This window comes from Momordica charantia, assembly GCF_013281855.1.
Source record: "Momordica charantia cultivar OHB3-1 chromosome 5 unlocalized genomic scaffold, Mcharantia_2.0 BLBB01000005.1, whole genome shotgun sequence".
Classification (NCBI taxonomy): domain Eukaryota; kingdom Viridiplantae; phylum Streptophyta; class Magnoliopsida; order Cucurbitales; family Cucurbitaceae; genus Momordica; species Momordica charantia.
In genome coordinates this window covers 25,272,706-25,288,344 of record NW_028275163.1, presented here as the reverse complement: position 1 = coordinate 25,288,344, position 15,639 = coordinate 25,272,706, and the positions used below count along the sequence as shown (strand labels likewise).

At 34.0% G+C, this 15,639-nt stretch overlaps 1 protein-coding gene across 11 annotated transcripts; it reads right to left on the bottom strand.

Moving 5' to 3' along the window:
* Positions 1-971: 971 nt before the first annotated feature.
* LOC111024023 (Mitochondrial ATP synthase D chain-related protein) lies at positions 972-13,545 on the bottom strand. Of its 11 annotated transcripts, none has more exons than XR_015790738.1 (13): positions 13,394-13,513; positions 13,163-13,276; positions 11,282-11,566; positions 10,863-10,925; positions 10,716-10,778; positions 10,556-10,618; positions 9,982-10,044; positions 9,761-9,823; positions 6,157-6,216; positions 5,638-5,778; positions 5,412-5,492; positions 4,272-4,765; positions 972-1,924 (listed from the first exon to the last, which is right to left on the bottom strand). XR_015790738.1 is itself a non-coding variant. In XM_022301589.2 (13 exons), the coding sequence occupies exons 4-13, from the start codon at positions 11,477-11,479 to the stop codon at positions 4,373-4,375; spliced, it is 1,188 nt and encodes a 395-aa protein (XP_022157281.1). In that variant the 5' UTR covers positions 11,480-11,566; positions 11,932-12,001; positions 13,163-13,276; positions 13,394-13,513; the 3' UTR covers positions 3,902-4,372. The 11 variants fall into 11 exon arrangements, 10 of the variants coding, with proteins under 10 accessions (XP_022157281.1, XP_022157284.1, XP_022157285.1 ...); XM_022301589.2 differs by lacking the exon at positions 972-1,924 and adding an exon at positions 11,932-12,001 and having other exon boundaries at positions 3,902-4,765; XM_022301592.2 differs by lacking the exon at positions 972-1,924 and adding an exon at positions 11,932-12,001 and having other exon boundaries at positions 3,902-4,765; positions 13,163-13,205; positions 13,394-13,509.
* Between the last annotated feature and the right edge of the window lie 2,094 nt (positions 13,546-15,639).

Genomic DNA, 15,639 nt, shown 5'->3' with positions numbered 1-15,639 from the left:
AGGTGTGTTTTCGGCGCATGTAACGAAACTTGCAGCGTCACTTGATGAACGAGAATGCCGAGGTCTGATCTTGACGCGCATTGCATAGGACTTGGACTCCATCCACGTCTTGTCAGTACTCTACTCCGAGGATCGCCTTTGAATCCTCTCCCTACTCTGTTTCTTTGGTTATTTATGCCTAAACGATGCCTGTTAAATTTACTGTCACGAATATCTAGTGGAATTCTTGGAAATTTTCGATTCAGCTTGTGCTTGGGTTTGGAAATGGAATAATACAGTCGTTTGCGCGTATTGTATCGTATTCTAATCATCTAACTCATTTTATTAATGTCTGGTATTTAAATTCTCAATCTACTCCACAGAAGAGTAGAGGCTGGGAGGAAAACTGATATTCCGAGTGTAAACCTTGACAAAAGTGATGAAGCATGGTTTGGCCAACCGGAACATGATGCACGTCAATGATACTCGCCTATATACGATTGCACTAAACGACGAAGCCTGAAATTCAAAGAGTCTTACATTCTTTTTCTTATTCTTTGAAGTCCTCTTCATAAGTGTGCTTCCTGCTTTCAGTTGGCGTACCTGTTTTTATTTTTATTCTCTATTCAGATTTTTTTTTCTAATCCATTTTGTTTAGGCAAGCTTACACTCAGATGCCACTTAAGGGGAAATTTGGGAGGTTTTCGGCGGATCAGCCAAAACAAAACAGAAAATGGAGATCGAAGACCTGTATATTCATCAATAGGGGTAAGCTTGATAGTGCTGGGTAACCCTTTAGCTATGACCCTATGAATGAATATTATCATTAGCCCATTGCACCATGGATAATGGACTTAATTTCATCCCATTGTCGTGATTAGTGCCGTTTTTAGTAGACATTTATGGTCCAAACTAAAATAGAGAGAGGTAAAATCTATGAACCTGCATGCATGATACTATTTCACTGACCACAAATTTGTTATGTCCGCATAGAAGTTGAAACATATTCTTTGTAGATATTAGCCTTTTTATACATGAACTCAATTGAAATCATAATTTGTTCTATGGAGATCATTAAGTCACAAGAAGGAAGAAATCGAAAGGGAAAAGCTTCTACCAATTCGAGTAATTGGTGCGGCTAATTTTCCTTTTTTAGGATGATCAGGCTTCTTGTGTTTGCCTTCAGTGGGGATGAAGTATCTTAACTAACCTTAGCTTCAAGAAGTAGCTCTTAGATAGGTCTGCTTCTACCATAAAAGCTTCAAAATTTTGTTACTGTGCTGTCTCAATCCAATCGAGTTCTTCATTAACGAAACGGAATATGGTTCTTATAATTCAGTGTCTTCTTCAACAGCGAGAGCTTCGACATCCACGCCATCCTCCCACGAAATAGGATCTGTACAAACCTCATCATCAGCTCCTCTGTTGATAAAAACAGACAAATGCGAGCTCAAGGTCCTTGACTCCTAGTTCAAGGTCACACACCCGTGCAAACCTGTGTTTACCCCCAGCACTCAGCAGTACCCCCAGCCTTTCTCCATCTGCAGTGAACTTTCCTCCTACTTCTGCTTCAATCGTATCAATGCAGCTTGAGCTTGGTATTCACATGATTTTCCTCAACGTACGCATCAAAACCTTAGGACAACTAATTGGATTTCAGTGATTCTAAAAGATCATCTCTCAGAATTTTCACGAGCTTGTAATAAACATGATTGGATCAAGTTTAGACAGCGGAACATGCTAGTATTTAAAAGATGAATATTTTAACCAGTTTTATGTATTCTCATGATGCATCTGTGGCCTTCATAGGACACGAAACGGGAAAAGAAGCATTCGACCACTTTATTGTAAACACTCTATTCCCGCAGGGTATTCAATCGGCCTCTTCAAAACCCATACGTTAGTGCTTGGCAGTGCTTCAAGGTTTGCCGGGTTCAACGTGGACCTGCATATTGGAAACGGAATCAAACCGTATCCATAGACTTGCAGAATAGGTATGATGCTAAATTGAATTAATGAATGTTTACAAAAGTCCCCATTAGGTCAAAATGTTGCAAAAAGATAACTTAAAAATAGTTGATTTGGAGCTTTGAGTATACGCTCGAACCATCCGTTCCATCTCTGGGCTGTTCACTTCGGACCAATTCTTCAGCTTTTAGACTTACATTGCAGAGGAGTATGGTTCTATAACTTCCACCTTTAGATTTATAAAATTCGCCTGATAACATTTTCTGTTCGTAGGTTTGTTATTATTTGTTTTTAGTTTTTTATTTCTTAAAAACAGATATTTCAACCTATTTGATAATTATTTTGTTAGTTTTGAAAATAGAAAATAAAAACATATTTGATAATGTCTTTTGTTTTCTCAAAAATAACCAAATTTTGTTAAAGAGAAAAGTTATAGAGACGTTAGAAAAACTTTTTTAAAAAATTGAGGTAAAAAAAGTTGGAGAGATATAGATTTAAGTTAGATGGAAAGATGAATTATATGGAGAGAAGTTTTAGGGAGAGAAATTTTAGAAAGAGAAATTGGATTGTGAGATCAAAGAGGAGAGAGATGAAGAAAGATTGGTGAGAGGAGGGAAACATATGTTAGAGAAATGTTAAGAAAGAGAGAAATTTTAAAGAGAAAAATATTAGATATACTTTAAAAAAAGAAAAAAAAATGTTAGGAAATAAAAGTGAAATTTTATAAAACAAAGAAGAATCGGTTTTTAAAAACTTACAGTTTTTTTTTTCTTCTGAAATTCATTAACAATTTTTTTAAAAAAATTATAAATTAAAAATGGAATAAATTTGTCAAACTAATTTATCACAAATGGCAAAATGAAAAACAGAAACCACAATGGTTATTTTATGGCACTTACTTATGTTAAAATATTATTTTGACAATTATGCTCCCTTACTAAATTTATAAGGTCGGAAAGTTTATTTCTGTTGTTTATTTTATTTCTTAATTTGAAGTTGTAACTTCTTAAAATATTCTACTATTAAAAGTTTAATTTAATAAATTTCTTTTAAAATCTTCTCAATTTCTTGAAAATATTAATAATATCAAGTGTGTCAGTAATATACTACATATTAGGTAATATCAATTAAATAATATACATAATATGGAGTACGTCAAATATCAATAAAAAAAACATGTAATATTACTTAAACAAAAATCTTCAACAATGAAGAAAGAGTTATTATGCCTGATATTAAATAAATTATTCATATATTAGTATGATACGATATATTTTATGTAAGATATATTAGTAATATACTCTATTTTTTATATATTAGTGTTATATAACTTATATATTTAATATCAAATATATCGATGATACACTTCATTTGAGATATATCACTAATCTAATTAATATACCTATCATAAAGTATATAACTGATACATTTGAAATATCAATAAAAAAAACTATAATATTACTTGACCCAAAATTTCAAGCTGAAGAAAACTTATCAATAACATACTTAATATGAAGTAAGCCATTCATATATTTTGTGTTTTTTTTTTAATATCTGTGAGTATCTGAGTTAGTATGTACGCACCTCGATTAATCTCACAAAAAAACACTACAATATTTAGTATCGAAAAACATATAGAAATTACTAATTTCTATGGTAAATGGCCATCATGGTTCATATATTTTGTTATTGATATATACTTCATATCTAATAAATCAATTATATTAGTTATATGCTTTATATTTATACCAACTATATCAATAATATATTTCATATTCAATATATTAGGTAATATATAGTATATCAATGATATACTAAAATAAATATATCATTGATATAATTGATAATTATTACTTGCACCAAAATCTTTCACCTAGATATACCTAATTTAAAATATATCAGTCATATTATCAAGGACATCTATTATAGGGGCGAAATTGGAATGAGAAAAGAATGAAAAATCTAATGGTAAAAATTTTGACATTAGAAACAAAAAAGCAATGGCCACATTCAAATATGGCCAATGTTTTTGCTACCTGTTAAAAATACCCCTAATTAGATCTATATTGGTAGATACTTCTAGTAAATTGGCTATAGCATTTTTGCTTTCTTTAGCTTAAGTTTTTTAAAAGAGAGTAAGTATTACATCAAATATAAGATGGGATTTGTTAGCTTGAGTTATGTGAAGACGGAATCAAAAAATTTAAAAGAGGATGAAATGCCGGGTTTAGAAAATCGCACAGTATGTATCGGGGAGAGAGCCTATAAGAAAGGGCAGTGGCATAAGTGAAGTCACCAATCATCTTAAGCTTTTCTCTTTGTACCTGGTTGGCGGTGGCGGCTTTAATTTCTGTCTCGCGTGAAAACTGAACTCCATTATAAAAGAATGATAATTCCCGGATGAAGATATAATGGAATCGGCACACTAGGTTTTGGCAACCAAGTCAGCACCGCTAACGTATTTGGCCATGAATGAAATCAACCGATAAGGAGCCCCAATCAGAGGAGCATCTGACAGCAGTACATCCTTCTCATCACTCTCTGCAATATCTTCATTTTCATCCAAGGGAATTTGCACGATTTCTCCCGCTTCAATCGGTATTGAAGATGTTGGGGCCAATAAATCGTTGTCCAGCTCCACAATATTACTACCAATGCTATGGTTGTGGACTGAAATGGATTCTAACGCCTCCAACCTATTACCTGTATCCTGAATCTCGGGATAATCCAAAGTGGCTCCAGCCCTCTCCCCAGGCTCCATGGCAGAAGATAGCTCGGTCTTTGTAACTCTTTGAAGCTCAACAAATAACTCATTCACCTAACAATACCAAGGATGACATGACATTTTAACCTCAAACTCATAAGTAATGATTGTCAATCACAGCATAGATCGGTAGATCGACGGGTAAGCAACGTATTGTAATGACGTCAATCCGAAATGTAGTATAGGATATTATAGAAATGCTATTGCCTAAGAAGCACGGCTACGATGACACATTATTTTCTAAAAGTCTAGAACATGTTTATTAAAATATACAATTCTTTTAGGGAGAAAATTCAAAGTCAAAAAACTCCTGCATTTTTATGTTAAAAAAAAATGAGCTTACTCTCAATTTATTATTGTCCTATATTACTACTTAGGTCTATTTTTTATGCTTAACAAGTGTTTTATATTACTACTTAGGTCTATTTTTTATGCTTAACAAGTGTTTTATATTACTACTTGGGTCTATTTTTTATGCTTAACAAGTGTTTGATATGTGTCTAACAAGTGTTTAATCCATATTGTACAACTAGTGTGTGACACACATCATTTTTTTTAATAACTGATAGTCGGAGCTTTGCTCCCCTATATGTGACACACATCTATTAAGCTAACAAGTGTCCGGTAAGTGTTTCAATGTCCATTACGGACACGGGACACGTTACCCAAAATGAAGTGACCGTGCTTCTTAGACCATTACCTTCCCAATAAGCTCTGCATTTTCTGTAATCAATTTATCAACCAGAATACGAGCTGCATCCACTTGTGAACTCAACATCTCCTGCTCATCTCGTACACATTGACATGAGATATACGAAAAGTAATTAATACTTCTTGCAGAACTTGCAATCTTCTTTTAAGGGATTCTATTCAAAAATAAACTTGTGAATGTTCCACCATTTAATAGGTGAGATTAAGAAGTGGACCTTTGTGATATGGTCTGAAGAGTGAATGGAAGGAATTCTCCTCTCAAGATTCATAACTTTTGACTGATAATCAGTAACATTTTCCATCAGTTGTTTGTTTTCATGCAACAGATCACGTTTATGTTTTTCCAACTCCACAACCTGTCAGGCTTTGTTTTCAATTCCTCATCAGAACAAAAAGTAGCGTCTCATGTGAAGCTAATAAATCAAAGAATAGAACGTCTACAGTGAGTAAACAAATGGTCTTGGTTGATAAGTTTTCAATTAAAACAAGAACGTCCACCCAACCTTATTCAATATGTTACTAATTCTAATAATAAACATGGTGATTTCACAAGCAAAGTTGGTGGTTATTCGCACAACTAGAAAGCAAGGAACACTATGTTTCAGACATAACTCCTTTTATTTTCTTCAACAAGATCTAGACAATCGAAATCAACTTCAATCAACCAAAGAGAAAAAAATCATGTGTTTATGCAAAATTTATTTCTGGATTACTTAAGTTGATGAAGAGTATACCTGTGCCTGTAACCTAGAGATGTCATTGTTCTTATTTACTATCGTCTCCCTGCTTGAATTCTGTGGAAGACAAACCCACTTCAGTAACACTCGAAGAATATAACTCCCTTTCATTGACAGCACGCAAGGAGAGCTAGTATATCCAGAATAACATATGTAATCAAGCTAACTACCGTCCATAAACTTTTCCCTCTCCAACTAATAAAGAATTGAAAACTATCTGTAAAAGTTGCAAATTTAATTACCTACCCGATGAATTACTAATCTAACACCAATCATTTTGCATATAATAAACGAACTTAGAAGCGAGAGAAGACTTCGTACATAATCACCGGTCCAAGGCATCACTAGTTGGATAGAGAGATTGAAGAAAGAAACCTGGTGTCTGTGAGGAAGACCTATATCAAGACCTTTGGAGGTGGAGGGTTCGGGCATTGGGAACTTGAGGCGTAGGAATGGGGCTTAAGTTGGCCAGATGGTTGTGGCGATTTTTTAAAAACCCTAGTGCCTTGTGGTGAAAGATTATCGCGAGCTTATTAGATTTAATATGTCCTTGTGGGGTATGTTTCTAAGAAATTTTGTAATGATCAGTTACGTGTTTGTGTTAGGTGTTATTCTTTTGGATTTTTTTTTTAAATCCGTGTGTCCGAGCCAGCTTGCATGTACCTCGACTAATCAGGGCCCAATCGCGTGACCCTACTACATTTGGTTGACAAGGTAACTCGTAGGATATTAAATCCTACGTAGGTGGTCACCATGGTTTAAACTCATTCCCTCTAACCATCCGTTGTTATTCTTTTGGATTTGAGCCCCTTTCTCTAGGGAACGTCCCTCTATCGGGCTTTTTTTTTATGTTCTGGTATATTATTTCATTTCTCTTGGTGAAAGCTTGGTTTCTTATAGATCCTCCCTTTAATGATATGCTAATCTACAATAGGAATATGCTCAAGCAGTCCATGCACCTGGCTACTCTTTCCAGAATATTTAGGTTTAGGCTTTTCTATTTTATTTTTTTTTATGAGAAACAAATATTTCATTGATGAGATGAAATATGCAAAAAGATAGAACCTAAGGAGGGAGTTAAAATAAAGCTCTCCAATTCATCAATCTCAAGAAATGTTGTTTTTTAGTCACTACTCACTTGTACATCAATCTCAAGAAATGTTGTTTTGGTCAGGGGAGCTTAAAATATTTGGGCCGTGTGATCTCAGGTGAGGAAGTAAAAGGAGATCAAAATAAAATTTGGCGATGGTTTCTCTGCCTACACCTAAAACCATAAAATGTTTTCTTGCTGGCCTGTTTTTCCCATACCTTCATCTTTGTCTTATTTTTTGGGTTATGATTTACAACCTGCTGAAGTGCTTGGTGTGCATTCTTATCTTTCGAAGGATGGGACTCTGGACATTTTAATACGTTGGGAGGGTGTTTTGGCAGAGCTAATGCTACCTGGGAAGCCGCTTCTGCTATTTGTTCTCCTCACCTTGAGGACAAGGTGGCATCTCCCCTAATGCCCTGACAGGGTCGGGAATAGCTTTTGGGCTTCCCTATTATTTATTAACACATACCGGTTAAGGCTACCCACCTCTCGAAGGAGGATCTATAACCTTTAGGAGAAGGAGACTATTTCGGCCAGGTAATGATAGGCCCCAATAACAGAAGTGTATAGTTGTAAGCGTGGGAAGAGTGTGAGAGCTACGTAATATTTGTATTTAGTTGTGGTGGGGCCAGGGCATATTAGTTGGTTAAAGTAAGCTTTCTGTTAGGTGGGACATGGGGAGAGATAAAATCTGGAGATATTCTTTTGAGTAATTTTGTACTTCTTCTCTGAGTGGTGCAAGGAAGAGGCACTGAGCTCTCGAATCTTCCTTGATTTGTACCTTCTTGATTCATAAATAAACTATATTCTATCAAGTTCCTTGGGACAAAATGCTACTGGAAGTTTGTTAAAGCTATAGTATTGCTTGGCCTTTTAACTAAAAACTTGAGAAAGATTAGTTTGGGCGAAATCTACAAGCTGAAGAGGCTTTCCGAAGACTCAAAACATCAGAGATGGTCCCTAACTTAGCATTTAGCGCAACCTAAGTTTGACAAGGAGTTTGTAGTGGAAACTAGTGCTTTGGGTTATTGGGAAGTTGTTCTACTTATGCAGGAATATAGACCTACTGCGTGCTAAAGTTAGGTGTTACCGTCCCAAGCTAGACAGGTTTATGAATAACAAACTGATGACAATTGTGTTTTCTGTTCATAAATGGAAGCCCTAACTTTTTGGCTAAAAGCTCCGGATCATAACCGATCAAAGAGCTTCAAGCACTTTTTGGAATATAGATTACCGAGTGCAGAGCACCAACGTTGGTTGACCAAGCTTCTACATTTTGATTTGTGGGTTGTTGATGCTCTTTAGATTCCCTCATAATGTTAACCTTGCTTCAGCTATCATGGTCGTGGAGGAACATCTGTACACTATCAAAAAGCATATGGAGAATGGTTTTTCCTTTCTTCAATGAAAAAGGGCCATTGGTGAGGTGAACGATGCTTTCCCACGTTTTACAGTAAAACAGGGGCAAATGCAGTATAGGTCACTCGGCTAAGCTCAAAACTCTCGTGGACAGCAGCTACTTCGTACCGAGAAGACATGAGCAACTGTGATGTTTTGCTGGAGACAAAAGTACTTGGTTATGCCACCAGCAAGGTTGCTACAACCACTCCCCATTCTCAAAATGCCAAGGCATGACCAATAGGAGAGTATGTACTTATGCAGGACACAATCACCTGGGGGCTGGGAACCCTTTCAGTTGGGTAACAAAGCAATTCTCTGCCTTCCATCTTGAAGATAAGGTGAAATTTTGGGTAGGGCAGTATTGATAGGAATAGCAAACCACCAATTCACTTTACATGCAAACAGAGGAAAGCATGTGACTCGCAATCAAGGCCAGAGATGAGCAAGGAAATGAGTTGGTCCTAAAGGGTGGAAGGGTGCAGGAGTCATTTCATGTAATTTCTATTAGTAGCAGATTGAATGATAGTGATAGTTGCACGAATGGACAGAGTAAGTATAAGAATGGTGACATGAGGGCAAGTGAATTTTGTACTTTTCCTCATTATATTCAAGTATGAAAATTAAATTATGTACTCTACTAAAACTTGCATACTATCTCAACTAACTAACATATGGTCAACAATCTATTACCATCACCAACTTACTGAACACAGCTGTTAAGCAATATTAACCTCCCTTATAAGTCAGAGGTTTGAATCTCTACATTTGTAATGTTATATTCTAAAAAAAAATAATAAAAAAAATATATATATATGTTTGATAACGGGACACCTGCACCCGTCTCAAGGCATGTATATATATATATATATATATATATATATATATATATATATATATATATAACATAGATTTTTTAAAAAGATAATGAGTTGTCAATTTTTCAATGGTGGTAAGAATAAGATTTGGTTCTCACTCCTCGCCAAGTATTTTCCTTAAAGAACCATGTAGCTTTAAGAAACATATTTTTTCCTCCAATATAAGCAGGGTTATAAATGCAAAAGAGAATAATGCAACAACACATCAGTCTACCAATAATATATCGATTACCTCCTTAAGAATCAATGAATATTTATCTCTCTCTAGCTGCTCAATGGTCTGCAGTAACCTGGCCTTCATAATTAAAAACGAGGAGATTTAGTGATGCACCAATAACTTTTGGGCAACTAATAGAACAAATAATTGCGTGCATCCACCGAGAAACAAGCTGAAAATTGGTTATGATTAAATAGCCTGGCAAGGGGAGGAACTATGTAGCATAAGAAACTTACCCCTTCTAAACCCAAAGCAATCTTGTCCTCTTGAAACTTTCTAATTTTATCCTCTAACTCTGCCTGCAGATTATAAATAATTGAATCCCCTATCTCTAAAGAAATAATGATAGATGATACAAGGAACCAACAGATGCCTAAAAAATCAATATTGTAATGCAAAGTAAATTTTGTTCAAACACGACTAGTGTTTTAAAAAGCTCATCTAGACATTAACCTCCTTCAGGGCACCATATTGTTCCTCAATTTTCTTTTTCTTTTTCATATTTTTTTAAGAAATAAGCAGTGTTCAATAAAAGCCTATGTCTTTACAGAATCTATTAAAAAGCCCTCATTTCTTTAATTTTTAGTATCTAATTATTTTTTATACAATAGTTTTCCATAAATAAAATTTTTATTTTCCTATTACGCACTTTACAATTACAAAAAGACCTTTCTTTTCTTTCTTTTTCACTTTGCAAAGTCCTAGAAAGCTATAGCACTTCATTCTGTCTAATGCTTTAAAAACATTAAATACGACAACTTTAAATGATTAGATTGGTGCATTGCAAAAAGATGTTTTTAGAAAAAGCACCTCTTTTTTAAGCCATGAGTGTTTTTCACCATCAAATTCTACGAGCTTCAACTCCAGGTCAGCCTGCAAGAATATTTATTTAAAAATACACACCTCTAAAAGCAAAGATAAAAACAAGCTCATAGATCAGTTACTTGAATGTTTTTCAAAATTAGATTACCCCTTTTTGTTTGTGAAAACTGTTTTCCTCGTGTAAGTGCTTAATTGTATCCTCTAGCTTAGCCTGCAAAGAAATAACAAATGCATTATTAGGGGGAAAGTAAGCACACTATTTTCGTCAATGGAATTTTTGCAATGACGACGTCACCTTGGTATGTGCAAACAAAAAGTTCTCCTTCCTCAAATGTTCAATTGTCTCTTCTAAGATGGCCTACATAAACCAATTTAAGCGTAGTTCACTAATATTAGTAGCGAATTCAGATAACGTTGATTTTTTACATCTATTTATTTATTTATTTTGGTCTGTCGGGGACCATCGGTGAGACATAGTGAAGGGACATCAATTTATTTTTTTTGGGAGTTGCTTTCTAGCATTTGGTAAGATGGTATGCATAACATTCAAAGATAGAGCCGATTCATGTTTAAAAGATAAATGAATAAATAGAAGGGGCTCTACATGTTCATGTCATCCACTAAATCCAGCAACTAGCAATGAGCCGATGAATCAAACCACCCCCATCTTATAGATAGGCAAAACATGATTATTGAATTCAAAGACAAACATACATCTTTTATTTCACCGGTATGCTGATGTAATTGTGAATGATCTACCGCATCAGAAATTGAATTATGATCATTCTGTCCATTTCTCATGTGATTATCCTCCATAGAAGTCGATTCTGATACAGCTGTTTCATCTTCTGAGGTTCTAATCTGCTTGTTTTTCTTTTTCTTGTTTTTTCTCTTCTTCTTTTCATTTTCCATTCTCCGTTTAAATTAAAATCCGACAGATGCAACAAACTTAAGATCCAGAAAGGAGGAAATAAAAATTTTAGACTCTCTTCACTTTAGCTGAGAACAGAAAAGCAAGAAAAAGTAGTGCATATTAGTTGTTACCAACAAGATCCTTCAATTCTCATAAGAATTGATTCTCACAAGAATTGACAACTGGAGAAAGAGAAATTAAAGCACTACTGTTAACTTAGTAGCCATTTGATAATCAAAATGTAGGAATGAGAATAGTAAATTATTTTTAAAAAATAGAAACTAAGCCATCCAATTGAATAGCTTCTCCAAACCTAATGATATGGACACGTAAACCAAGCACTAGACCGAAATCTCAGGAAAAATAAATAACAAACAAGAAAACAAGAATAGACATACTGAAACAAGAAAGAGAGGAAGACTTATTAATTCGATTATCCTGGAAGTCTTACCAACAAGAACCTCCAATCCTTGTAAGAATTGACGAGTGGAGAAAGATAAATTCAAGCACTACTGTTGACTCTGCAGCAGTTTGATAATCAAAATGGTGGGAATGAGAAGAGTAAATGAGTTTGTTATTACATATCTGCATATACACTAAAAAAAAAAACTTTGCGACCTCTAAATTCAAATGAATGGCTTCTCCAAACCTGAACCATAATCATATGGCCACCTAGACCAAGCACTAAACCAGAATCTCAGGTTAAAAAAAATGAAAACAAACAAACAAGAAGAAACTTGACGAAAACAATAAATAGAGGAAGCCAGATGAATTCAGTTATCCTGGCATTGTCACCAACAAGAACCTTCAATCCCATACGTACTAACAAGAGGAGAAAGAGATATCAAAGCACTGCTGTTAACTTCGTGGCATTTTGATAATCAAAATGTAGGCATGATAAGAGTAATTGGGATAAAAGCAAAAAACTATGAGATCTCAAAACCCTAATGATAGCTTCTCCAAACCCGAACCATGGTTATACGGCCACCTAAACCAAGCACTAAACCAAAATTTCAAAAAACAAAACAAAACAACACAAAAATAAAAACAAAAAAGAACAAGAAAGAGAGGAACACATATTAATTCAGTTATCCTGTCATTATTGCCAACAATAACCTTCAATCCTCATAAGAAGTGACGAGTGGAGAAAGAGAAACTAAATCATTAGTGTTAACTCCGTAGCTGTTAATCAAATAGTCGAATGAGAAGAGTAGATGCATTGAAAAAGAAAACTAAGCGCCCTCGAAATCCAGATGAATAGCTTCTGCTAACTCGAACTGTAATGATATGACCAACTCAACCAAGCACTGGACCAAAACCTCGGGAAAACAAAAACAAGCAAACAAGCAGACAAGAAGACATAAAAGAGAGGAAGACAGATTAATTCAATTATCCCGGTCCTGGCATTGTTACCAACAAAAAAACCTTCAATCCTCATAAGAATCGACGAGTGGAGAAATATAAATTGAAGCAATACGGTCAACTCCGTAGCAGTTTAGTGATAAAGTGTAGGAATGAAAAGAGTAAATGAGTTGAAAAAAAAAAACTAAACGATCTCGAAATCCAAATTAATAGTTTCTTCAAAATCAAACCCGAGCCCTACTGAAACGGCCACCTAAACCAAACACTAAACCTGAATCTCAGAAAGAAAGACAAACACAAAGAAGGAAGAAGAAACTTACCGAAAACAAAAAGGAGGAAGACAGCGGCACAGCCTACTAGTATCTGAAACAACAGAGAATACGAATAAAGCGTTCTTCAGCGGATCGCCTGGAGACATTGTAATTTAAACATATCTGCAAGCCAAAAAAGTATAAAACAGAGCATAAATCTGAGGAAGAAATATGAGGGTAATCACCGACGGGAGGCCTCTTAATTTTCTCTCCCTTTTTGTTCTTCCGATTTACTTTTACCTTCACTGCGTGCCGGAGAACGAAAGAGTTAAAATGTTTGCACTGCTCGGATTGCGCGGGTTTCGCCTCGTTTTTCTCTAGAATGATAAATGGCTGTGATCGCTGATCCTCCAACAGCACCTGTTCGTTTCGTGAAAACAGTACGCGCTACGCGGATGATTTCTTTTTTTCCTTTTATAATAAGTTTAGGTTTGTCTAAAATGTCTCCAATCTTCCACTAAAATTATATATTTATACACTTTTTTGAAATCTAATAAATTATCGAGACACAAGATTGAAAATTAAATATATATAAGATAAATTTTTTCTCCATTCCCCTTTTAATTTCAATATTTTCATAGATATTTTGAGGATAATTTTATCTTTCAAATATAAATTTTTCTTTCTGCCACGCTCCCACGTCGCTTTCCCTTTTTTTTTTTATTTCTTTTAAAATATTTAATCTTCATCGTTACAAATTTTACTTTTCTCAAATTAATTCTCTTTCTAATAAACTCTTCATCTTAAAGGTTATAATATACAGAGTTAAAATAGGGATGATTTTGTGTCTTTATTTCTATGTTAAAAAGTTATAACTTATTTTGAATTATAACTAATAAGAAATTTCAAAAATTTCGTAACCTTTTATTTTCAACAACTATATAAAGAGTTTTTTCTTACTCTTTCTCCCAATTTTTTCTTCATCAAAAGTTGAGTTTCTTTTCTCTTTCGATATATTAATTTTCTCCTTTAGTCAATGTCTTATATTTTCTTATATTCAACTTTTTTAGTTATTTTTTTTTTCCAAACGACTCAATCAACTGGAAAAAAGGAAGGAAAAATGAGTGATATGATCGAATCACCTTGGATGGATCCACTCTGGGATGACACTTGATAACCGCGAGGTCTCTCTTAATGACCTCCTCCTTCGTAAGGTGATCATCGTGTGATGTAAATAGCCGGAGCAATCCATCGGAACATGACTGCGGTTGGCATTCCCGACAAGCTAGGACAAGGAATTGGACCGGAACTCGAACATGGCAAAGAACGGCTGTCCTGAATGCATCTCTATCTCTCACTATTTTTTTTTTTTTGTCATTTTATTTTTCAATGACTCAAATAAGAAATTGAAACAAAGTTTTATTTACTTTATGTATTGTTATGTTTGGGAAAAAAAAGATGAAAAATCCATGAATATGTATTTTTTAGAAAAAAATTTTAAATAATTGAAGAGTAATACTTTTAATCACACTAACCGCATCAGTGGGTGATAAAAATTATTGAGACATTGTTTTATGAGATAAGCATTGAAAATACGAAAAAACTTGGTGAGGTAAACATTTAGAGATAAAAAAATCAAATTAAATTTTATATCTTTAAACATTGAAATAAAAACTATAAGATGCACGTGTTTCTTAATATTCTTTAGAATTTGGGAGATTTATTAGACACAAATCTATAAATTTAGATTCTAAATTTGTTATTTAACATTTTTTGTGAGGACTATCATTACTATTGCGTAAGTGACCGTCTCTGAAATAGAAAAAATTACTATGCTTAAAAAATTATTTGTCGGATAATATTACTCCACTTGAAAAAATTATTAGTCGGATAATATTACTCCACTTCAAAATTGTTAGTTTGTAAATAATAATTTGGAGTAAATAATTTTAAAATTTACTTCGTCATAGTCTTTAAATGGAAGCCTTAAAATATTTATAAAAACAAAATAACATAATACTATCATTTTTTTTTCAAAAGTAAATATATTAAACAAAAAAGTGGAGGATCGTACTCTCTTATCTAAGGATCACTAAAACAAATCTCAGTTAACATAAACATAATATCATAACTCAAACAGCAAGCTCACAAACAGCAGTTCATAGATCAGGTAATACAATAATAATAGATCTTATCCCCCAACGCACGTAGGAGGAAGGATGGTGATGGACCCACCGCACCTACATAAACTCAAACATTAAGCTCCCTCTACTTTATCATTATTGCATACCACCAACAAAAAGATCAAAATAAAAACTCTTAACTAGTATGAGACCCATCTCAAATTATTAGACTTACACATAAATGTGTAAACTGACTTTCTCATTTATTTTTGAAAGTACAATATTACTTAAATAGAGAATTTACAACTAAAATATATCAATAACATAAAGCATAACAAAATAACTAATTAGTTAGTTATTTACAATAATATTCCAATACCCCTTCAAGATGGACGGTATATATCAATAAGTCCCATCTTGGAA